The following is a 24,733-nucleotide window of genomic DNA, read 5'->3' on the forward strand; positions in this document are numbered from 1 at the left end:
CCCTCAATGGATGGGGGGTTAAACGGCCTGTGACCACAGCGTATCCTGTGGTAACTGAACCCCGCTGCCAGGTGGAGTCGGCAGCAACAAGGGTTGGGTTCCATATCCAGGGGTCCCTCTTAACAACCCAGCGCAGAGCCGGCTCGAGCCCCCAGCCAGTAATCTGGGGAAATACACACCAGCCCCAGATTCCCGACATCCTGAATCAGTGCTCAGCAAAAACCCCTGCCTCCGAGTACAGCGTCCTTGGCCTCAATTTCTCACCGCGCAGCGTGAAAGTCTGGTGGACAAATGCCCCTTTAACACCCGGCTCCCACTTCCCCCAACTGCACCCCACTCACCGCTGCTGCCCTGGGTCCGCGAAGACCAGATCAGACAAGGTCAGAGGTGCGTTCACGTGAGTTCATCTCCCACCGGAGGGGAACGTGGAGCAGCGCCTCCTTTGCTGTCACCACTGCGCCGCCGTCTGCCGTGCCGGAGATGGCCCTGCTCCATCAGTCTCTGCCGCCACCTGCCTCTCTGCCGCTCGGTGCCTTGAGGCTCCCCCCGGCTCTCTGGGATTTCAGTGGCTAGTGGGGGAACCTCATGGCTAGGGCAGATTCTTCCACAGGAATATTGTACCGCAGCAGGGGTAAGCAAGGTCGGCCTTAGGGAAAATGGTGCCCTGGGTGAACTTGTATTTTGGCGCCCCCCCCCCATTACCCCTCCCTGGCTCCCATGGGCTCCCCATTCCCCCATCACCTCTGGACCCCACTGAATACCCCCAGTGCTTAATTTTTTATTGAAAGAGATGCCAGAGCTCAGCCCTGGCACAAGTTAAGCACAGGCAGTGCGGCCTGATACCCGTGGGTGCTGACCGGGCGCCCAGTTCTGAAGCCGCTGCGGCCAGCAGCAGCGCAGATGTAAGGGGGGCCTGGCATGTGGTGTATTGCCACCCTTACGTCTGCACTGCTGCTGTGGCTTGTGATGCCTGGTGCTCGGCATGTGGCTCAAGGCTTCACGCTGTCACGTGGGGGCTGCGTTTTGCCAGAGCCCACGGCCCTCCTGCAGCCCTCTGGCCTGGCTTACCAGGGCGCCATTTCAGATTTTCGGGAGTGGAAGGAAACTTTAAGCATGATTCCAGGGACTACTTAGGCACCTGAAGACTCTAGGGGCTTTTGCAGATAACAACTTAGGAATTAGCTGACAGGAGCTCTGTATCTAATTGTTATATAGAGAAAGACAAAAATATATACAAACGCCAATTAAAGCCTCGTTTAAAGTTTCTATTTAAATTTAGAACAATCAGGAGATAATACAGCAAAATATTCCCAATCCCAAACCTTCAGATATCAGTTCTGGTGCTTTAACACTGATATCAGAAACACACGTTTGATACTTTGTACCAGAGGGTCTCATGACAAATTTTTTGGTGGCCTCAGAGTGCGGCTGGTGGTCGCTCTGATAATTTCCCCTAAAATAATTAACTTTGGGAAAAACAAATACATATGCACATCAAAATCATTGTAATTTAATTATTGCTAGCTAGGAAGTCTCCTGCTGTGAAAAGTGATATTAACAAACATACAGGTATCACTTTTCACAGCAGACTAACTCTGCCTTGGGAAGCCTGGGGACAAATTAAGCCCTGGATGGGGAGGTTGATGGTTAGGCAGCAGGGACCAGGGGCGATGAGAGGTGGGGGAGGCAGCAGGGAGCCAGAGCCTGAATCACGGGGGATGGGGCCCCCGGAAGGAGCTTGAAGCCCTGGGGCCATAGCCCAAAGCCCTGTGGCCAGAGCCTGCCACCCCACAATCCCAGGGCTGAAGCCCAAGCCCCACCACCCCCGGGAAAGCAGGAAATTCACAGTCTGCCTTCTCCTCCAGTGTTGTGCCCCAGGTGTCTCCAGAGGGGGGCAACGGAAGGGACCAACCGCTGCTGGCAGCCCCAGGAGCAACAGGGAAGGGGAGGGGTGGCTGCTTTGCCCCCCAGGACGCTGTGACCACAAGAAAAGCCCCTGGTGGCCACATGCGGCCATGGTGGTCACATTTGAGAATCGCTGCTTTATACACTATCTTTAGCAGAGATAAATACAAATAAATACATCTGATTAAAATCTGTTTACTTTCTCTAACAGACACACTCTGTGTTACTACCATTATCTTAGTCAATTGTTTTTCACTCCACTAAAACATACTTAATTTTAACATACATGATTAAGGGTTTATTAAAAACGGGAATTTATTTTTCTAATTATTCTGGCATTTATGTTTCCCGATCACAATCATAGTACCATACCGGGAATTTCACTGATTTTCCATCCACGTGTTATTTTACAAATATAACTAAAAATACAATTTGAAAACAAGTGACCTTCATCTGCCCAGTAACTAAAGTTATGTTTTTAGCAAATGTTTTTTAAACTGGCACTAGCTTGTACTCACCTTAGCAAAGTTACATTCTAGAAGGATACTATTATTTGATTGTACTGTTTTAAATAAGGAATGACAAAGCACAATATGGGAATAACAGTAATAATGATAATTACGCCAGCCAGGACAGGTTAGGCATTTTAGAACTCGCTACTCAAAGAATTAAATTTCAGCATTAGGGGGAAATATAATTATGAAATGCACAGATCAGTCAAAACCCGAAAATAACAGCACTGCAATCCTTAACGAAGTTTGAAAGAATAAAATTCCAGAGAATACATGTACATTGTGCATTTCAACAGGAAGTAGCAAGTAATAAGTACCAAGCACAGACTCCTGTTCCGCACCCCAGCTCAGCAGAGACAGGGTACATAGGCAGGGGTGGAGAGAACAGCCTGAAATCAGCCCCCGCAACCCTCTGCACAGCAGACAAGAAGCTCCTGGGAGCAGCTTGGCCGGGGCGGGGGGGGGGAGGGGGGCTGCAGATGGCAGCAGAACAAGGAGGGGCACCCCTGGGCAGTCACCCAACCTACCCACCCCTAAAACCAGCCCTGGGTATAAGCTTAATGCTTCACCCCGGTTATCAGTGATTTCAGCTCTAGCCATCACTTGCCACAAACCCCAAGACTCTCAGCTGAGTCTAATCAGCTCTGTCTTTAAACAGTGCAGAAAGGGAGGATCAAAAAATGTCCATGCCACTTAGGCAGAGCCCACAGCCTTAGCCAGTGCACGTTCGTCGAGGGTGAAAGCCCTCGATCAGGGCGTGCGAAGCACAGTTCTGCCACCCCTTTGGGCACACAACCGGGATAACAACATTTCATCACCGCTGCCCTCAATACTACTGTGATTTGTGGCGGAGTGGGGGTGTCTGTGCAAAAAAGGCCTGGTCCTCAAGGTTTTGGCCCCAGCTCATCGCTAGATGTCGGGGAGCTCATTCAGACCCTGCTTAGAGCCCTGCAAATCATTTGACAAGCATGGAGCAAATCCAGGACAGCAGAGTCCTGAGCCCCACAGGGTCCACCCGCCTTCTGCGGTCAGCGGCTCCAGCCCCCATTTGGACCAACCTGGTAGGTGCCATCGCAGGAGCCACTGTTGTTGCCAGTGGGGTTAGTTTAGGAAAATGGGAATGAGAGGGAGCCCAGAATGGGATGGGGGAGTCAGCGGCGGAGGAGAGGGCTGGGTGACACCGCTCTCCCCATATGGGCCGGGCACCCCTCTGTCCCTCCCACCCATCCCTGGCCAGGTGCGCTAGAAAAGGCTAGACTGGAACCACGGGAAACCATCTTCATGGTTGCCCGGGCACCGTGGAGCAAAGTAAGGCGTGGGGCTGTGGGGAAAGGAGGTCAGCCCACTTGTGGGTGGGGGTGGCTCTGATCTACATTAGGCTCAATGGGAAGGGGGGGATCTGTGGCTCGTAGGCAAAGGTCCTGGGGATGGACTGGAGGAGGGCCCGTCCGGGGCGGGGAGCCACGAGCAGGCAGGCAGAGCCAAAGGGTGAACGTCCTAGCCGAAATGTGGGAGAATTACCTCGAGTGCTGGGGTTTTGGGGGAGGGTGGAGGCATTTTTAAGTGCCAGCTCCGAGAACGTGACCCTGGAGAGAAGCATCGCAACCGTGCCGGGTTGAACAACCCTCCCCCGCCTCTGGTGGGTTTCAGGTTTCTTTTCAGGCTGTCATGAAACTGAAATGCACCAAAATACCCCAGGTTGCTGCCCAGACCTGGCCCCGTCCCCACTGGTGCAACACGCGGAGGCCGGTGGTGGGGAACAGTCCCCAGGAGGTTGGGGGGGGAACAGTTTGGTGTGGGCCAGCGAGCTCAGGGGAACTTTGTTGGCTTGCTTGTTTCTGAGCCTTGTCTTCTCGCTTTCCTCTGCAGCCGGGTGGGAGCTCAGCAAATATCACTAGGCTTCAGTGTCACTTCAACTGTCCTGCAAGTGAGACGCCCCCAATGAAATAGTTCATCCCCTCCCTGCTCCGTGACTCATTGTGCTCCCCTCCCAGCCCCCTTCTCCCCCTCCTACCCCTCACTCCCCCTCCTCTCTCATCCTGTCTCTCCCACACCCCTCCTCAGCTCCTGTCCCCATCCCCCTTCCCCCCCAGTACTTCCCTCTCCCCTCCCCCATCTCTCCTCCCATCTGGATTCAGCACTCACACCCTGCCGCTCCTGGGGCTGATCCTGCCACTGCCAGGAGCCATGCGGCTGGGCCAGGGAGGGCCAGACAAAAGGGGCTCCTAGGGGATGACAGAGGGGGCGCGGGTGAAGCAGGTGGCAGGATGAGGGTGTCATTGCCGCCCGCCTTAGGGCAGATTCCAGACTGTCAGAACACAGGGCAAAGACCCCAAACGGGTGGGGTGGTTTATAATTAGATTTCACCCAGCCTGGAACAAACGCGAACACCTGGATTACGGCAGCAGTCTCACCGCAGAGTCCCAGGCAATTCCCTAGGGCTCTCCAGTCCGTCTCTCCCCCAGGCAAGTTGGATTTAGTGATCAGTGGTGACCGACACCAAAAATACCACCACATCCAGGTTGCTCCTAGTCCCAAGAGACCAGTCACTCACCCTAAATCCAATGGTACCCGAGAGCAGTCCTCAGAGTAACAGCCATGTCAGCGGCACTGCTATGGGTACCCGCATGGCCCCACAGGATGCCAACATTTTTATGGCTGACTTAGAACAACGCTTCCTCAGCTCTCGTCCCCTAACGCCCCTACTCTACTTGCGCTATATTGATGACATCTTCATCATCTGGACCCATGGAAAAGAAGCCCTTGAGGAATTCCACCATGATTTCAACAATTTCCATCCCACCATCAACCTCAGCCTGGTCCAGTCCACACAAGAGATCCACTTCCTGGACACTACAGTGCTAATAAACAATGGTCACATAAACACCACCCTATACCGGAAACCTACTGACCGCTATTCCTACCTACATGCCTCCAACTTTCACCCTGACCACACCACACGATCCATCATCTACAGCCAAGCTCTGCAATACAACCGCATTTGCTCCAACCCCTCAGACAGAGACAAACACCTACAAGAGCTCTATCAAGCTTTCTTACAACTACAATACCCACCTGTGGAAGTGAAGAAACAGATTGATAGAGCCAGAAGAGTTCCCAGAAGTCACCTACTACAGGACAGGCCTAACAAAGAAAATAACAGAATGCCACTAGCCGTCACCTTCAGCCCCCACTTAAAACCCCTCCAACGCATTATTAAGGATCTATAACCTATCCTGAAGGATGACCCAACACTCTCACAAATCTTGGGAGACAGGCCAGTCCTTGCCTACAGACAGCCCCCCAACCTGAAGCAAATACTCACCAACAACCACATACCACACAACAGAACCACTAACCCAGGAACCTATCCTTGCAACAAAGTCCGTTGCCAACCGTGCCCACATATCTATTCAGGGGACACGATCAAAGGGCCTAATAACATCAGCCACACTATCAGAGGCTCGTTCACCTGCACATCCACCAATGTGATATATGCCATCATGTGCCAGCAATGCCCCTCTGCCATGTACATTGGTCAAACTGGACAATCTCTACGTAAAAGAATAAATGGACACAAATCAGATGTCAAGAATTATAACATTCATAAACCAGTCGGAGAACACTTCAATCTCTCTGGTCACGCAATCACAGACATGAAAGTTGCAATTCTTCAACAAAAAAACTTCAAATCCAGACTCCAGCGAGAAACTGCTGAATTGGAATTCATTTGCAAATTGGATACTATTAATTTAGGCTTAAATAGAGACTGGGAGTGGCTAAGTCATTATGCAAGGTAGCCTATGTCCCCTTGTTTTTTTTCTACCACCTCCCCCCCCCCCCCCCCCGGCGTTCTGGTTAAACTTGGATTTATGCTGGAAATGGCCCACCCTGATTATCATGCACATTGTAAGGAGAGTGGTCAGTTTGGATGAGCTATTGTCAGCAGGAGAGTGAGTTTGTGTGTGTGGGGGGGGGGGTGAGAAAACCTGGATTTGTGCTGGGAATGGCCCACCTTGATTATCATGCACATTGTAGGGAGAGTGGTCACTTTGGATGAGCTATTACCAGCAGGAGAGTGAGTTTGTGTGTGTATGGGGGTGGGGGTGGGGGGTGAGAAAACCTGTATTTGTGCTGCAAATGGCCCACCTTGATTATCATACACATTTTAAAGAGAGTGGTCAGTTTGGATGAGCTATTGCCAGCAGGAGAGTGAGTTTGTGTGTGTGTGTGTGGGGGGGGGGGTGAGAAAACCTGGATTTGTGCTGGAAATGGCCCAACTTGATGATCACTTTAGATAAGCTATTACCAGCAGGAGAGTGGGGTGGGAGGAGGTATTGTTTCATGGTCTCTGTGTATATAATGTCTTCTGCAGTTTCCACAGTATGCATCCGATGAAGTGAGCTGTAGCTCACGAAAGCTCATGCTCAAATAAATTGGTTAGTCTCTAAGGTGCCACAAGTACTCCTTTTCTTCTAGAGCAGTCCGTGGATCCCGGGGGGAGCCGCAGACAGGTCTAAGATTTCCAAAGGGGGCCACACCACCATTCAGAATTTTTTAGGGGTCAACAAATGTAAAAAGGTTGAAATCCCCTGGCTTAGATCTTCTCCCAAAGACAACACCTGTAGCCAATTCTAGCGTAAACTAACGAAAGGCTTATTAGCTAAGAAAAAGAAAGGGGAGTTGCTGAGAGGTTAAAGCAGGTTCAATATATGGAGAAGTGAGACAGTCTGTAATTCCCAATGGTACCAGAGAGGTAGTAAACTGCTAGTCACACAGAAGTCTCTCAGGACTGCCCAGAATAACCATGGGGATTTCCGTCTTCTCGTTCGGTTATTGCGTCATTAGAATCCAAACGGTCCAGAGATGCAGAATCTTTCCCTGAATCCATACAAGGAAAACAAGCTGACAGTGTCACCACCCATGTGGGCTCTTCCCTTGAGGATGGAGCGACAGGAATGCATCTAGAGGCTTTGACCTCCGATCATCACACACAGCACCCACTTGCTTTGAAATTAGCCCTTCTCTGTTACAGTGCTTAATTTACATAAGGTTGCCAGGTGTCTGGTTTTCGACTGGAATGTCCGGTCAAAAAGGGGATCTGGCAGCGTCCGGTCAGATGTACTGACGAAAGCTCATGCTCAAATAAATTGGTTAGTCTCTAAGGTGCCACAAGTTCTCCTTTTCTTTTTGCGCATACAAACTAACGTGGCTGTTACTCTGAAACCTGACCAAAACTGAACATCCGGTGACTGCAGGGCAGGGGGAGGTGCTAGGTCATTAACGTGTACCAGCCCCTGCTCAACAGGGGCTGTCTTCTACCTGCAGACAGGTTCCTTTTCAGGCTGCAGCAGCTAGGCAGGCCAGCTGGTGGGGAGGGAGGTGGAGACTACCCAGAGATGAGGAAAGGGGTGGGGAAAGGAGCAAGTGGGGTAGGGTCTTGGGGGAAGAGGTGGAGTAGGGGGCAGGGCCCGGGGAAGAGGCGGAGTGAGGGGCGGGGCCTCAGAGAAGAGGCAGAGTAGGGGGCGGGGCCTCAGGAATCCAGTTGTCAGCAATTAGAAAGTTGCCAACCCATTCCACAAGGCATCTTTCTGGTTGGGTGGGTTATTTAGTTACAGGGATGTACACCATGTAAATGTTTGCGGTTACATTATAACGGGGTACAGATAAGTAAAAGCAAGGCATGTCACACCCCATTCGTTTTCATGATGTTTAAAACACTAACTACTCTTATACATCTCACAATCACTTAGATCCATACTAATACCCAAGTGAATCGGCCTAGCTTCCAGCCATGCATCTGTAAGCATTCAGCGGGCCCTGGGGCTCGCCTCATCTGCCAGCATCACATAGGGTGCAGAGGGTGAGATGGGGGAGGCTGCAGCATGGGGAATATCCCCCGCCCCAGCCACGCTGGCTCAGACCAAAAGGTCCATCTAGCCTGGTATCCTGTCTCTGGGAGTGAGGATGGTACAAGGCACCGGCTAACCTGGGGGAATTTTGTATCACTGCGCACGCAGCAATTAATGTTTTTTGCACAGAATTTCCTTTTCCTCCACAGAAATGGGCTGCAGAGCTGCTGGCCGCCACTAGGGGCCGCTGGGCCCCGCTGGGAGGTGGGGGAAGAGGGCGGGGGAGGAAGCTGGAGGGTTGCCCGCAGCTGCGGTTCGCAGCAGCCCCTGAAGGAAGGAGGCTGCGGGCAGGACCCTCCATACAAGCCCGGGACCCAGCATCAGGCTCTCTGGATCTAGGGCAGGGGTTCTCAAACTGGGGGTTGGGACCCCTCAGGGGGTCCCGAGGTTATTACATGGGTGGGGGTCATGAGCTGTCAACCTCCACCCCAAACCCTGCTTTGCCTCCAGCATTTATAATGGTGTTAAATATATAAAAAAAGGTTTTTAATTCATAAGGGGGGGAGGGGTCATACTCAGAGGTTTGCTATGTGAAAGGGGTCACTTGTAAAAAAGTTTGAGAGCCACTGATCGTGGATCTCTGGATCTAATTCCAGAAAACAGAACACCCTTGCCACACTCACTGCCCCGCCCCATCTCCGAGGCCCCCCCGACCCTGCATCCCTTGCTCGCCCCCACCCTCTCTCACATGCTCATTTGTACTGCAAGACCCAAACAGTCATTTGTTGTTTTGACAGATGTATTATGCCAAGTTCAGGTTTTATTTGTTACAGGATGCTAGACCTGGCCACGAAATAGTCAAAAAGGGCAATTTAAAAAAAAAAAAAAAAGGAAATTTCACAGTTTTTCATGATTCTTTCCCGCCTCTCTTCCCATTTTTCATAACCGGCTCCATGTGTTTTGTTCACTCAAGTTATCATAATTTTGTGTGTGGAATGAGGACCACACAGTATCGCAGCTGCAATGGGTCGATTAAAGGCCCACTCCTGAAGCCCAAATACAAATCCATAGAGCACAGACACAGAAATGCACACCTGTCCAGATACCTATATAAATAAATCTGTAGAAACTGACTCCCACACCTACATGCAGATACACACGTGTATTCATGGGTACACATCTAGTATGCACTAACACATATACTTCCACATTACAGTATTTAATATTACAATTGTTGTTTCGTGCCTAGAGACCCCAGCTAAGATCAGGGCTCTAGGGTGGTAGGTGCTGGACACACACGTAAATAGAGAGAGTCTGCAACAAGGAGTTTATAATGTAGCTCGACAAAGGTGGGGAGAAAGGTATGATGCATTGGCTCTTCTGCAATTACTAGTCAACAACATTCACTTTTAAAAAAATAATACATTTCTTTTAGAGTAACCTCTTTTAAACACTTGTTAAGAAATTAATACACACATTTTATGTCAATTTTTTTGTGCACAAGCCAGCAAAAGGAATAACAGTCAAAGAGTTAGGCTGCAAGTTTTATTCACACAGGTATACACACATGCAGCAATACGCACACCTCCCTACACAAAGACACACAGTCTCTTACACACATACAATGCATGCACGCACACACTTGTCTGCACAGAGACACTTTTCACATACACTTTTCCATGGGCTGCCTAAATCACCCAGCCGGGAAGGGAGGAGGGCGGGTTGGAGGGGAAAAAATGGCGGGGAGGGGGGAGAGGAGAGGAGAGAGGATGGGGAGGGAAAGAGGCCAAGGATGAAAGCAGGGTGGGGGTGAGAGGGGGCAATGAAGGAAAGAGGAGGGTATGTGGGATGGATGGGGATGCAGGGTGAGGCAGAAGGCTACAGGTGCATGAGGATGTGGGGGGCACAGGCTGTATATGGACGTATTGGGAGTGCAGCAGTGTATGGAGGTGAATGGGGTGCAGAGCTGTGGGGGGTGAGGGACATGGGGGTGGTGGCTCTGGGAGGTGGAGAGGATGGGTGGGAGACCGCTGTAAGGGGTACAGGGCTGGGATGGGTAGGTGCGGAGGCAGGACAGGATGGGACGGGGAGGGATGGGAATGCGGTGGGTGGACAGGGAGGGATGGGGGTGCAAGGGGACGGGGGGGTGCAGTGATGGGGGTGAAGCCCCATTCCAGCACTCAGAGAGGGGGATACACGTACCTCGAACTCCTGGGTGCCGGCGATGGGGCGACAGGTTGCCCGTGGTTCGCCGCAGGAGCAGGTGCCCGAACTCAAGCCCAGCCACGCGAGGAGCATGAGGAGAGAGGGGCGGGCCACGCCTCCTCATCAGCCGTCTGCCGAGCGCTCAGGAGTCATGCGAGCTCTGCCCCTGCCCTGACCCAGCCAATGGGAGCCGCGCCTGCGGGCAGGGAACAGGGCAGCGTGCGGACGCCCCTGGCCACCCCTAAGGCTAGGAGCCGGGCATGCCTGACCCAGCCCCGCTGCCTAGCGCGGCCGCACCACCAACCGGACAGTCAACGGCCCGGTCAGCAGTGAGCTTTCCCCTGGGGTTCTGGAGCCGGGGCTGCGGCCAGGATCTCTGGGGTCGCTGGGCAGTGGGATCTCTGCCCCGACTTTGTTTCCCTTTCAGGGCTTATCACAGCCAAGTCACCCGTCACCACTTGGTTGGGGCGGGGGAGGGGGAAACGTGACCCTGAGTTGCCTCTTCCCATTCCATCTCAGGATGAACCTCCAGCACCTGACCCTCACCTGGCAGAAGGAGGGGGGCCTGACCCCTCCTTTTCCCTCAGTTCCTGGCCCAGGGTCCTGAGCTGCTCACACCTCTAAGTAGCGGGACTGGATCTTTCTCCCAGCCATGAGGGGGGCATTCAGGACACTTTCCTGGGCTACTCCCTATGCAAGTCCATAAGTTCGGGGCATGGCCCCATTAGTCCAGTTAGCTTAGCTGTAGGTTCCCCTTAGCAGGGGGGAAACATACTCATTTCCTGTGACTGGCAGGGTGCCAGTCCCTGCCTTCCGGCAGGCAAACAGAGGATTCCTGCCTCTTTGCCAGTCAGCCCCTGACTGAGGGGGGCTCCCTTCTTTTCTTCCTCCTCCAGGCCTGGCATTGGCTGCAGGTATGATGTGGGGGGGGCTAGCTGAACCCACAGGTTTTCTTTAACCCCTGATGTGCCAGACGGCAGTCTCTCTGCTCCTTCACAATTACACCCACGAAAACAAAAGTGCCTGGAACAATAGCAAATTCAGAGGACTAACCGTCTTAACACCACGGATGCAGGAACTGAGTCCAGTCACTTTAGCTGTTCGCGTGTTCCAGGCATTGATACTGTGGCATCCGCGATGTCGCAAATGAAGTCGGGCCTTCGGAAGAACAGAAAGTGACAGACAGGCTGAGGAAGAAAAATTCTGCCGGAGAACGCATCAGAATTTGATTTTAGGATATCTACAGATGCATATTTTGACCTGGGATGCTGCTAATTTCTCTTGCTGCTGTCGTCGTGTTGGTCCCAGGATCGTAGAGAGACAAGCAGGCTGAGGGAATAGCTTTTATGGAACCGACTTTTCCTGGTGACAGGGACACGCTTTGGAGCTTCCCAGAGCTCTTCTTCAGGGTCACTGTTTAGGGGATTCCCCCACACCAGGAACGGGGTTTCTTGCCACCTGCTTTGGAACTTTAGGTGGCTTAATGCTCTGCTCCCATGGCTCAGAGCCCTGACACCAGTACCCCGCCCACAAGCATAAAGGTTTCACCCTGGCTCCAGACAGCTTGGCTGCCCGTTGTAGGATGACCTCAACTGGCCTTCCAGTCCGGTGTGTCCCCGAATCCTTCCACTGTGAGTTCCCAGCCAGTCGGACTTTTCCCCTTGGTTCGTCACCCCCGGAGGGGTGGAATCAGCCCCCTGCTATCACTTCACTCTGGCCCATACAGTTTGCACCCCAGATCCACCCGGGGTTAAAAATAAACAAAAGTCTATTTAATAAAGAGAAACTCACAGATTCAAAGTAAGGCACAGCTCCCGTAGGAGGAGAGGTTCAAGAGACTGGGACTGTTCAGCCTGGAAAAGAGACGCCTAAGGGGGGGATCTGATCGAGGTCTACAAAGCATGACGGGTGCGGAGAAAGTGAATATGGATGTGTTATTTACTCCTTCCCATAGCACAAGAACTAGGGGTCACCCAATGAAATTAATGAGCAGCAGGTTTAAAACAAACAGAAGGAAGTATTTGTTCACACAACACGCAGTCAACCTGTGGAACTTGTCGCCAGGGGTGGGGATGTTGTGAAGGCCAAAACTATAACTGGGTTCAAAAAAGAACTAGATAAGTTCCTGGAGGATAGGTCCATCAATAGCTATTCAGGTGAGGGGTAGGGTCATGCCAGTGGGGGGTGGGGTCATGTTGGCATGGGCAGGGTCATGTTGGCATGGGGGGCTGTCAAGGTTCCTTCCCCACTCTGAACTTTAGGGTACAGATGTGGGGACCTGCATGAAAGACCCCCTAAGCTTATTCTTACCAGCTTAGGTTAAAAACTTCCCCAAGGTAAAAAGAAAAGGAGTACTTGTGGCACCTTAGAGACTAACCAATTTATTTGAGCATGAGCTTTCGTGCTGTAGCTCACGAAAGCTCATGCTCAAATAAATTGGTTAGTCTCTAAGGTGCCACAAGTACTCCTTTTCTTTTTGCGAATACAGACTAACACGGCTGTTACTCTGTTCCCCAAGGTACAAACTTTGCCTTGGCCTTGAACCGTATGCTGCCACTACCAAGCGTTTTAAACAAAGAACAGGGAAAGAGACCACTTGGAGACGTCTTCCCACAAAATATCCCCCCTCCCCCCAAGCCCTACACTTTCTTTCCTGGGGAAGGCTTGATAATAATCCTCACCAATTGGTACAGGTGAACACAGACCCAAACCCTTGGATCTTAAGAACAATGAAAACTTAATTAGGTTCTTAAAAGAAGAATTGTAATTAAAGAAAAGGTAAAAGAATCACCTCTGTAAAATTAGGATGGTAAATACCTTACAGGGTAATCAGATTAAAAACAGAGAGAATCCCTCTAGGCAGAACCTTAAGTTACAAAAAGACACAAAAACAGGAATATACATTCCATTCAGCACAGCTTATTTTACCAGCCATTAAACAAAAGGAAATCTAACGTATGTTCTAGCTAGATTACTTACTAACTTTACAAGAGTTGTAAGGCTGCATTCCTGATCTGTTCCTGGCAAAAGCATCCCACAGAAAGACCGAACCCTTTGTTTCCCCCCCGTCCAGATTTTAAAGTATCTTGTCCCCTTATTGGTCATTTTGGTCAGGTGCCAGCAAGTTTACCTTAGCTTCTTAATCTTTTACAGGTGAAAGGGTTTTGCCTCTGGCCAGGAGGGATTTTATAGAACTGTATAAAGAAAGGTGGTTACCCTTCCCTTTATATTTATGACAGGGGGTCATGCCAATAGGAGCAGGAGTGGAGTCATTAAGGTGAGAGTTGGATCATGCCTATGAGGGGCAGGGCCACACTGGCAGGGTCAGGGGTCATTCAGGTGGGGATAGGGGACATACTGGTGTGGGCAGGGTTAGTCAGATGAGGGAGCAGGGTCACACCAGCAGTGGATAGGTTCACGCCAGTGAGGGCGTGGCCACGCCAGCAGTGGGCAAGCTCACGCTGTTCCTGGAAGTACCAGAGTAGCCCATATTCCGGGAGTGGGTCAGTGGTGCCCTTCCTGGGGGGCTGTAAATTCAAGCAACTGGTGCTATAGGTGGTAGCTCAGCTGGAAGAAGGCACTAAAAGCTCGGTGGTGGGGAAGGAGCCTGCATGGCCTGGCCTGTATTTAAGGTGACAAAAGATTCATGGGGAGGGGTCCACCCCAAAATGGAGTTGGAAAGACTTTGGCCTCTTGAAGCTGCCTAAGACCGCCAAGCAGGTGCTGGTCAGCTTGTTGCACATGGACGGGAATGTCTGTCAGGTTTTGATGGTTTGTCCGTAAGCTTTTACCCAAAGGAGAAGTGGCTCTTGCTGTGCGAAGGCTGGGCAGAGATGTTTGGTGCTGGAGCTTCTGGAGAAGGGGTGACCACGGGCGCAGCAGGTGGGTTGGGGAACAGGGAAGACACACTGAGGTGCAGCGGGATGGCAAAGCTAAGGCCTCTGGTCGGGAGGGAGACACCAGTCTCTACCCAAGCAAGGTGGCAGCTGGGAGCTGGAAATCTTTAAGCAGGTGCCCTTAGGCAAGATCAGGGGCACAATGCCAACCTCATGGTGTGCCTGGTGATGGGGCCTGGGCAGGAGACCCTTGGACAATGGGTTAGAATGGTTCCAGAACCAGACAAATGCAGGGCAAGGGGTGTGGGGAATAGCCCTCAGCCGGTGGGTAGCCACGGGACGATGGAGTTAAGTCATCCCAGTCTCTCTCTGTACTGGGATGTTGTCAAGTGCAGAAGGTGGGGGACAGCAAGGATTCTAAAAATTAATACCGGCAGAACTAAAATTCATTTGCAAATTTAACACCATTAATTTGGGCTTGAACAGGGACTGGGAGTGACTGGCTCACTACAAAAGCAGCTTTGCCTCTCCTGGAATTGACACCTCCTCATCGATTATTGGGAGTGGACTACATCCACCCGGATTGAATTGGCCCTGTTAACACTGGTTCTACACTTGTAAGGTAACTCCCTTCTCTTCATGTGTCAGTATAAAAATGCCTGCATTTGTAATGTTCACTCCATGCATCTGAAGAAGTGGGTTTTTACCCACAAAATCTTATGCCCAAATAAATCTGTTCGTCTTTAAGGTGCCACTGGACTCCTTGTTACAATCCCAACTGTACATATAAAACGATGGGGTCTAAATTAGCTGTCACCACTCAAGAAAGAGATCTTGGAGTCATTGTGGACGGTTCTCTGAAAACATCCACTCAATGTACGGTTGCCATGTGTGCGGTTTTCAACTGCAACACCTGGTCAAAAAGGGACCCTGGCGGCTCTGCTCAGTACTGCTGACCGGGCCGTTAAAAGTCTGGTTGGCGTGGGGCAGGCACCACAGCCCCCTGCCCCAGTCCTGAGCCCCCTCCCCCACTCCAAACCTCATGGCCCCAGCCTGGAGCCCCCTCCTGTACCCCAAACCCCTCATCCCTGCCCGCACCCCCAACTTGAGCCCTCACCCCTCCCACACTTCAACCCTCTGCCTCAGCCCAGTGAAAATGAGCGAGTCAGTGAAGGTGGGGGAGAGCGAGCGATGGAGGGAGGGGCGATGGAGTGAGCAGGGGGTGGGCAGGGGTGGGGCCTCAGGAAAGGGGTGGGGAAGCGGCGGGGCAATGGTGTTTGGTTTTGTGAGATCAGAAAGTTGGCAACCCTAGCTCAACGTGCAGCATCAGTCAAAAAAGCGAACAGAATGCTAGGAACCATTAGGAACGGGAGAGATAAGATGACAGAAAATATCTTAATGCCCCTGAATAAATCCATGATACGCCCACATATTGAACACTGCCTGCAGATGTGGTTGCCCCATCTCAAAAAAGATTTATTGGAATTGGAAACGTTTTAGAAAAGGGCAATAAAAATGATGAGGGGTACGGAACGGCTGCCGTATGGGAGATTAAGAAGACTGGGACTGTTCAACTTGGAGAAGAGACGATTAAGGGGGGATCTAATACAGGTCTATAAAAATAAAATCATGACTGGTGTGGAGAAAGTAAATAGAGAAGTGTCATTGACCCCTCATAACCAGAGGCGGCGAGTAGAAGCGGCCAGGGGAGGCTAAGCCTCCCCAGACAGCGGGCCCACCACCTTTGGAGACCACGGCTGCTGAAAGAGTGGGTGCCCCGCCCCGAGGCCCCGCTCCTGCTTGTCCGAGGCCCCACCTTCCCTCTGTCTCTTTCTGCCCCACTCCACTGGCATGGGGGTCTTGAGAGAGGGGTGAAGAGGGGTGCGCGGGCAATGAGCAACCAGCCGGCTGGTCAGCCGGTGGGCAGGCAGGGAGGGAGGCCAGGGGAGGGGGTGAAGAGATGCGCGCATGCGAGTGGTGAGCCGGCTGGCCAGTGGGCGGGCGGGAGGTGTGTGTCTGAGTGAAGAGGCACGAGCAATGGTGTGGGGGGAGGGTAGGCAGGGGCGGAGCATTGAAAGGCCTTTCAGAGATGGTGACTGAGCAGGGGTAGGCCTCGGAGCGGAGTCACGGCCCGGGTGCACCCAGCCTCCCCAGATGGAGGAGTCACGTGCTGCCCATGCTCATAACACAAGAACTAGGGGCCACCAAATGAAATTAATAGGGAGCAGGTTTACAACAAACAAAAGGAAGTATTTCTTCACACAATGCACCGTCAACCTATGGAACTCCTTGCCAGAGGATGTTGTGAAGGCCAAGACCATAACAGGGTTCAGAAAAGAACTAAATAAGTTCCTGGAGGATAGGTCCATCAATGGCTATTAGCCAGGATGGGCAGGGATGGTGTCCCTAGCCTGTGTTTGCCAGAAGGTCATATCGGGGACCTGTCGTGCCTGGTGCTGCACAGACACAGTATCCAGAAGAACTTACAATCAAAATAGACAAAGGACAGGAAGAGAAACTAAGAAGGAAAGGACCAAGGTCACGCAAGAGAGCTGAGTCTAAAACCTATGTCTCCTGACTCCCAGCCCAGTGTTTTAGCCCCAAGACCACATTGCCTTTAACCTTTACCTGCTACTATGTATTCCATCTCCCTCCCCTTGTCTCTCCCCATAGGGGGTCAGTCACACACTCACTTGTTCTTTAATTCTTTTTTCCTCTTCTTCATTCATCTGGGTTATAATTCTTTATAGAGGGGTCAGCATTTGAACTGACCTTTCCTGTCAGTCCGAGGGCATCGTCTCCTCCCATCGGGTTGTACTCCCGGCTTCTCTGGAACAAAGACTACATGTACTGGGCTGACATATGATACTGCCAGGCCTTGATTACTCCTGGGATTTGGCCATGAGGGATCCTGGCTCTTCCTTTACGCAGATTGTGACGTTCCGCTGGTGTTATCTGGACCGGTGATCTGCTAGGTCACTCCAATCCTCGACACTGCAAGCCAGCCTTACCTTGCTCTGCTTTGAGAACCCCCACTCCTGGGCTGTTCACACACAGCCTCTGGCATGTAAGCTGCTCCCAGCTACGTGACTGGGCACTTTTGGCCAGCCGCTGCTTGGATTGTGCACACGAATGACACTAGCCAGTATCTCCGGTCCTAGATACAATCCTAGGAACCTCTGTCTTGCAGTGTCCAGTTATACCTGCTGGATGCTGCAAGCTTATACGAGTTCATCAATTTAACAAAGAAATTGATATGTACCAGGCTTGTTATCCCAAGGGGAGTCTCTGACTCGCTTGAAACCAAATGCACTGCTTCAGGTAGAATAAACAAACAAATTTATTAGCTACAAAAGAGATTTTAAGTGATTATAAGTCAAAGTACAACAAGTCGGATTTGGTCAAATGAAATAAAAGCAAACGCATTCTAAGCTGATCTTAACACTTTCAATGCCCTTACAAACTTAGATGCTTCTCACCACAGGCTGGCTGGTTGCCCTTCAGCCAGGCTCTCCCCTTTGATCAGCGCTTCAGTTGTTTGGTGGTGATGTCTGTAGATGGAGGAGGAAGAGCATGGCAAACTCTCTGCCTTTTATCATGTTCTTTCTTCCCTATTGGCTTTGCTCCCCCTTTTCAGAGTCAGGTGAGCATTACCTCATCGCAGTCCCCAACTGACCAAAGGAAGGGAGGTGACTCACTGGAGAGTCCAACAGATCCTTTGTTGCTGCCTAGGCCAGTGTCCTTTGTTCCTGTGAGGCTGGGCTGGGTTTGTCCCATCCATGCCCTGATGAGATGTGAACTGCTCCTCTGCTTTTGGAGAGTTTTAAGCCATGAGGACACATTTGCAGCCTCATAACAATATACATGAAATTACAACCTATAACATTACTATAACAACAATGCTCAGTGCATCATGAGCCTTCTGAAGACACCCGACATGACAAACTTTGCATTGGATACCACACAATCATATTATAAGGATGAACATGGGGGTACAGGGTGTTCCCTCAAGGAACAGAATGTCACACAGATGCCAAGACCTGCTTGACTGTGGTCTTTGGCTATTCCAGTCCTACCCTCTTTGGATTAATGGAAGCCAAGCTGGAATTCCCTCCTGGCTATCGTGCAATTTCTGGTAAATCTTTGGTACCCAAAGATCATATACTCAGCCTGATTAATTACACCTCTGTGCCTGGACTCCCAATCAGTAACTCATCTCCATCTGCAAGGAGCATGGGAAGAGCAGATGAGCTGACCTGGCTTGGAGAGCACTGGGTTTTGTAGAAATGCTCGTAACATCTTCCCTGTAGAGCTGGTCTGCTGATAGCTGCGCTTGTTTGGCTATTCCCACAACCTGGAGCCTGAGGCCCTTGTGGTTTGCTAGTTTCACTTGGTTGAGAACAGCTTTGTGCTTAGCAGTCAACTCTTCTAAGTGTTCTGAAATCCATTTGGTTGCCCAGATTGCTTTGAAATTTTGTACGCCTCAAGGGGACACCGGTAGGATTAGTGACCCAAATCTGTGGTCATTTGAACAAGGAGTTCCTGAAATCCAGCCCCGCCAAATAAAACAGATTTTCTTATGGTTGGCTGATTCTACCATTTTTTTTTTGCACAGACCTAGGATCAAACCAGTGTGGTCACATGGTCTGACATTATCCCCATTAATGCATAGCACCTGCTGCCCCTTTAGGGGAAAAACAGGTAAAATGGTATTAGAAAAAGCATTTGACTCTCTAGACAGGGCCGTGCTAACACTCACATGCCAAATGGATTGCACTGGACGTGTGTCTGTTACTCTCGGTCAATGGAGTGGAGATGATGCTTATAAAATCTGCAGACATCAAGCTGGGAGGGGTTGCAAGTGTTTGGAGGACAGGATTGCTAAACATGCCCACAGTTTTCACCTTTCCCCACAGGTCAGGTTTTCTAAACCTTTGATCATTTTTGTTGTTCTCCTTTGGACTCTGGCGAGTTTGTCCATACCAGTCATACAGTGCAGCACCGAGAACTGGACCCAATACCCCAGCTGGGATCTCAACAGTGCCAAACAGAGCGGGACCGTTACCTCCTGTGTCTTACATACAATCCTCCTGTTAATACACCCTAGAAAGATACTAGCCCTTTCTGCAACTGCGTTGCCTTCAGTTTGTGATTCACTATCACCCCCAGACCCTTTTCAGCAGTGTGACCGCTGGGCCGGTCAGTCCCAGTTTTGTTGTTGTGCGTCTGATTTTCCCTTCCGAAGTTCAGTACTTTGCATTTGTCTTTCTGGAATTTCATCTTGTGGATTTCAGATGAATTCTCCAATTTGTCAGGGTCGTTTTGATTTTTTTAAAAGTAATTTTCCATGAGAAATTTTGGAACGTTTCATAGGAAATTTTGTTTTTTTACTTTTGTGGGAAATGTATTGCAGTAAAATTTTTGGAATATTTGTTTTGCAGAAATTAAAACAAATTCCATGGGACATGTTAGATGTTTTTAATGGGAAATATTGAATTTTTTGGGGGGGACTGTTTCCAGCATGAAATTTAAAAATTGTTTCACAGGAAATTTCAATTTTTTAATTTTTTTCATGACAATTTGACTTTCCTGTGGGGCAAAATCCCGGGGTTTATAGATTAATTAGAAATAAGAGCTGCCACATAGGGTTCAACCAAGGGTCCATCTAGGTCGATATCCTTACTCCATCAGAGGCCCATACCACAGCTTCAGGGGCAGAACACAGCATAGGGCAATTTTGGAGTGAGCCATCCCTCCTTCCCTCCCCGTTTCTGGCAGTCAGAGGTTTAGGGTTGCCCAGAGCACAGGGTTGCATCCCTGGCCATCTCGGCTAATAGCCAAAGAACTTACCTAGGTCTTTTTTGAGCTCAGCTACACGAGCTGCAACCACAGTGGCAAGGAGTTCCACCCGTTAACAGACTCATTAACTCCACTTTTATCCCGCAGGGTGCCCCAACTTGCTCGATGTTTGGACTCCCCCCACCTCAGCAGCTCAGGGGCTGCACCCAGCCCTCATTACCCTTGCAGCCACCTGACCTCATCTGCCCTGAGGGGGAGGAGGGGTGGTGCCCCACACCGAGCCCCTGCCCTGGGGTAGCACACGGACGTTTGCACACACTCCCTGCAGTCGCTCGGGGTGGCTGCGCGCATGCGCCGGCGGCGGAGACTACATTTCCCGTGGTGCCTCCTGCAGGCGAGGGGGGGGGGTTGAGCGAAGCTGTTGTGCGCATGCGCAGAGGTGGCTCTTCCGGAGCGGGGCTGCGCGTGCGCGGGTAGATCTGCTGGCAGCGCGGCGGCTGGCGGCGCCGGTGGGGCAGCATGAGGCCGGGTGAGCGCGGGCGGCCCACGTGGGCGGCCGTGGGGGTCTCGGTGTCCCCGCAGAGGGGGCCGGTAGGGGGGGGCCCGTGAAGGGTGGTGGTCAGTGGGGGGGAGTCACGTGGCGTGGGGGGGTTTGAGGGGTCACTGTCCCTGGGAGTTGGGGGATGTTTGGGGGGTACCGCGGGGATCGTGTCTCCGAGGGGGAGGGGAGCGGCCGGGGGGGCGCTGGAGAGATGCCGGGAGGCAGGGCGGCTGTGGAATGGCAGGTGGGTGGGATGGGGTCAGTGGGGTGTTGGGGTGGGAGCCCCGTGTCCTTGGGGGGGGCGTGCCCCTGGGAAGGGCGGTGATGGGGGGGAGCAATGGTGGGGAGCGGTGTTTGGCTGCAGGCCGATCTTTGTCCCCCCTCCCCCCCCCGGTTTTGGAGGTGTGGGGGGGTGCTGGCGGGGGGGCCGTATTGGGGTGCTGTCTGTAACTCTCTCTCCTGGTTACAGGTTTCAGCCCCCGCGGGGGGCGCGGAGGAGGCCGAGGGGGCTTCCGGGGAGGCCGAGGTAAGTGCCCCGTGTGCCCTAGTGGCATCACTTAAGTAGGGGGGAACTTTGTGGTCAGGGAGGAGTGCCTGATTGGGGAACATTGGCTCAGGGTGGACACTGACTGCACGGACAGAGTGCATCCTACCCCAGCTCCATCGGGGTGCCCTGGCCAAACCCCTGCCTGAGTCATTTCCCCCCTTGAGATCTCAGGGGGACGCTGGTCCCCTTCACATCCCGTCCCAAAGAGTGCAGATGCTGGGCCCTTCCCCTTTCCGTGCGGGGTGGGGGCGCTGGTACAGGGGGACATTCCTGTTACTCCATCTCCTCTCTCCCTTGTAGGTGGTGGGTTTAAATCTCCTGGCGGAAGCAATGGAGGCTTCCGAGGAGGAAGAGGAGGAGGCGGTGGTTTCCGAGGAAGAGGCGGGCCAGGCCGGGGCGGCCGTGGAGGTGGAAGTGGAGGTGGAAGTCGGGGCGGCCGAGGAGGGTTTAAAGGAGGCAAGAAGGTGACGGTGGAACCCCATAGGCATGAAGGTAACCAGCCAGGCAGTGGGTGCTGGAGTGGCATGGGACGCAGCAGTTTTGCCTCCCCGGAGCAGTGGGGGCTGTGTGGCCAAGGTGGTCTGTCCAAACGGGAGTGGGGTGGCACTGGGGTTCTTGACCAGATGCTGGGTCGTGCTTGATTGGGGCACAGCTGGGGCTGAGCACTGTCCAGCGTTTCCGATATTACTATTGGGAGGTTGTACAGCTGATCCATGGCTTGGCTGCCCAGCTGAGATCCCCTCATGATTCTCAGGAGTGTTCGACTACTTCCCGTAGCTGGACATGTTCCCCCAGCTCAGGGAGGGGGCTCCCCCTGCTCTGATGGCTTCCCATCTTTTTCTCCCCATCCCAGGTGTCTTCATCTGCAGGGGGAAGGAAGATGCGCTCGTGACGAAGAATCTGGTGCCAGGCGAGTCTGTGTACGGGGAGAAGAGGATCTCAGTGGAGGTAGGTGGCCTTGCTGGGCGGTGGTTGGGAGAGGTTCAGGGAAGCACTGGCTACGCCAGGACTTGGGGGTGGGATGGTTCCAGCCTGCCTGGGCAGCTCCAGTGTGACCGGACCTGGTGCTGTCATAGGAGGGAGGGCGTTGGGGGGTGGGGGAGGATGCAGCTATTGAGCATGCTTACAGCCAGCTGGAAGCCCCCCAGCTCCGCTCTGACCCCACTGCTCTCTCTGCAGGACGGTGAGCTGAAGGTGGAGTACCGCGCCTGGAACCCCTTCCGCTCCAAGCTGGCGGCGGCCATCCTGGGCGGCATCGATCAAATCCACATCAAGCCGGGAGCCAAGGTCCTGTACCTGGGAGCTGCCTCTGGGACCACGGTCTCGCACGTCTCTGACATTGTGGGGCCGGTAAGGAGCCTTTCCCTCCGGAGCCACTGCTGGGCCCGGGTCTATAATGGGGCGGGGAGGAGGACATCTAGAGGGTCTGACTCAGCTGTGCTGAAAGAGGACAGTGCCTGGTTGCCTTGCAGTGGCGGCGTGGGGTGGCAGGGAGAATGGGAAGAGAGGCTGCTCTGCTCTTGCGGGAGATGGCTGACCTTGGCTCTTTGCTGCACGCAGGAAGGTCTGGTGTACGCCGTGGAGTTCTCCCATCGCTCGGGCCGTGACCTCATCAATGTGGCGAAGAAACGCACCAACATTATCCCCGTCATCGAGGACGCACGGCACCCGCACAAGTACCGCATGCTGATCGGTGAGGACTGCGGGGCCCCGGGCTTCCCTGGCAGGGGGGCAGGCTACAGAATTAGGATCCCCCGTCACACACAGGATCCAGTAACTCCCCACCCCTGCTGATAGAAATGGCTTTCTCAGCAAGCGGGGGCTACAGAGTGAGATCCGTCCCATCATGCCCAGGGTCCTGTAACCCCCACAGAACGGCTTCCCCAGCTGTGGGGGGAGCTACCAAGAGAGATTCTCTGCCATGCACAGAGGCTGGGCTGATGCTTCCCACTTGCACCGGGGGACAATGGGGTTCCCTCTCCCCAGCCGCTGTCTTGGGTGTCTTCTGAGCAGCAGGCTCATGCTTGGGCTGGATTGCGGTACCTTGAGGGGATGGGCCTGGCTCCATCCCCTGGCTGGGGGGATAGCAGAGGCAGACATCTAAACCACTCTCTTCTCCCTGCAGGGATGGTGGACGTGATCTTTGCTGACGTGGCCCAGCCTGACCAGTCGCGTATTGTGGCCCTAAACGCTCACAACTTCCTGAAGAATGGAGGGCACTTCGTCATCTCCATCAAGGTAACGGCAATGGGGCCTGGCTGCTGCCCCTCCCAATGCCCTGGTGTCGGACCCGTGGGCTGTCTAATATTTGGGCTCAGTGGGGAGCTTCCTGGTCACTTGTTGCTAGTTATTCCAGTAGTCCCCAAGGATCAGGGGGGTTTGGTGCGCAAGGTGCTGCACAAGCACAGGGTAACTCCCCTGTGCTGCAGTCCCGTGCATTGGGACCTTTTGGGGCGTCCTGTAGGCCGTCTCCTCTGGCCCATGCTGGATCCCCTGGGCTGCAGGCACCGTGTGCAGGCGTTGTCTCTTGTGGAGGTCTGCTGGATCTCCTGGGCCAGAGCTGGTCCCTCCAAGCCCTTGACTGTAGGCTCCTCTGTGTCCCTGGAGGAGGGGGCTCAGCTGTGGGGCAGGTTCAGGGATGGCAGGAAGGTAACTTTTGGCATTGGGAGGGGATACCCAGTGACAGGATCGCTCACAGAGGAGGGGAAAGCTGCTTAGCTGCTCACTGCTTCCTTCTAGGCCAACTGCATCGACTCCACAGCTGCGCCCGAGGCCGTCTTCGCCTCCGAGGTGAAGAAGATGCAGCAGGAGAACATGAAACCCCAAGAGCAGCTGACGCTGGAGCCCTACGAGCGAGACCATGCTGTGGTGGTGGGGATTTACAGGTACAGCTGCGCGATGTGAGAGGTGGGGTTGGGGAGAAGAGAATGTCTGGGTTTGCCCAGCAGAGGGATTGGGGGTATCCATGTACCCCCTAATGGGAACGTGCATGCAGGTGTGGTGGGTAAAGGCTTGCCCTGTGAGGCTGGGAGGCATCTCTACTTGGAGGGTGGATCTAACCCTTGTCTTTCTCTTCCAGACCTGCCCCCAAACAGAAGAAGTAGTGTCTCCTTGAAGCTCCTTGTGACTGGGCCCCCAGGCCGGATCCCTTCGTCTGCTGGCATGGGGCCTGGGTGTGGGGTTGTCTCGCTGCCCACCCTCCCTCTCCCCCGGGACTCATTTCTATTTTGCTTTGTGGCTTTTTTTTTCCAAGATGTATTTTTATTAAAATATGGGAAAATGGTAGTGGCAGGTTTGTGTGTGCTAGGCAGGCAGTTCACACGCATGAGTAGTGACCCTGTCTTCAGTGGCTTCCGCTTGGGCCATTTGCCCTACTCCCCCCCCCCCCCCCCCCCCCCCCCAACCCTGAGGGTGACTGTTGGGCTGGGGAAGCTCAGTGCCTGCTGGGGATGGGTTGGGGTTTGGCCTGGTGGGGAAGGGATTCCCCCCCAACCCTGGGGGGAGTGTCTCTGGAGGAAGACAGGGGCCTGTTCCTT

The 24,733-nt window shown here is 52.9% G+C and overlaps 1 protein-coding gene across 1 annotated transcript; it reads left to right on the forward strand.

Moving 5' to 3' along the window:
- Nucleotides 1-20,547: 20,547 nt before the first annotated feature.
- Nucleotides 20,548-24,482, forward strand: FBL (fibrillarin rRNA 2'-O-methyltransferase). The gene is made up of 9 exons (XM_077840985.1): nucleotides 20,548-20,638; nucleotides 21,120-21,176; nucleotides 21,498-21,689; nucleotides 22,051-22,145; nucleotides 22,377-22,547; nucleotides 22,758-22,890; nucleotides 23,323-23,435; nucleotides 23,937-24,082; nucleotides 24,277-24,482. The coding sequence occupies exons 1-9, from the start codon at nucleotides 20,629-20,631 to the stop codon at nucleotides 24,299-24,301; spliced, it is 942 nt and encodes a 313-aa protein (XP_077697111.1). The 5' UTR covers nucleotides 20,548-20,628; the 3' UTR covers nucleotides 24,302-24,482.
- Nucleotides 24,483-24,733: the final 251 nt, after the last annotated feature.

The sequence above is a fragment of the Eretmochelys imbricata genome, chromosome 24, assembly GCF_965152235.1.
Source record: "Eretmochelys imbricata isolate rEreImb1 chromosome 24, rEreImb1.hap1, whole genome shotgun sequence".
Taxonomy (NCBI): Eukaryota; Metazoa; Chordata; order Testudines; family Cheloniidae; genus Eretmochelys; species Eretmochelys imbricata.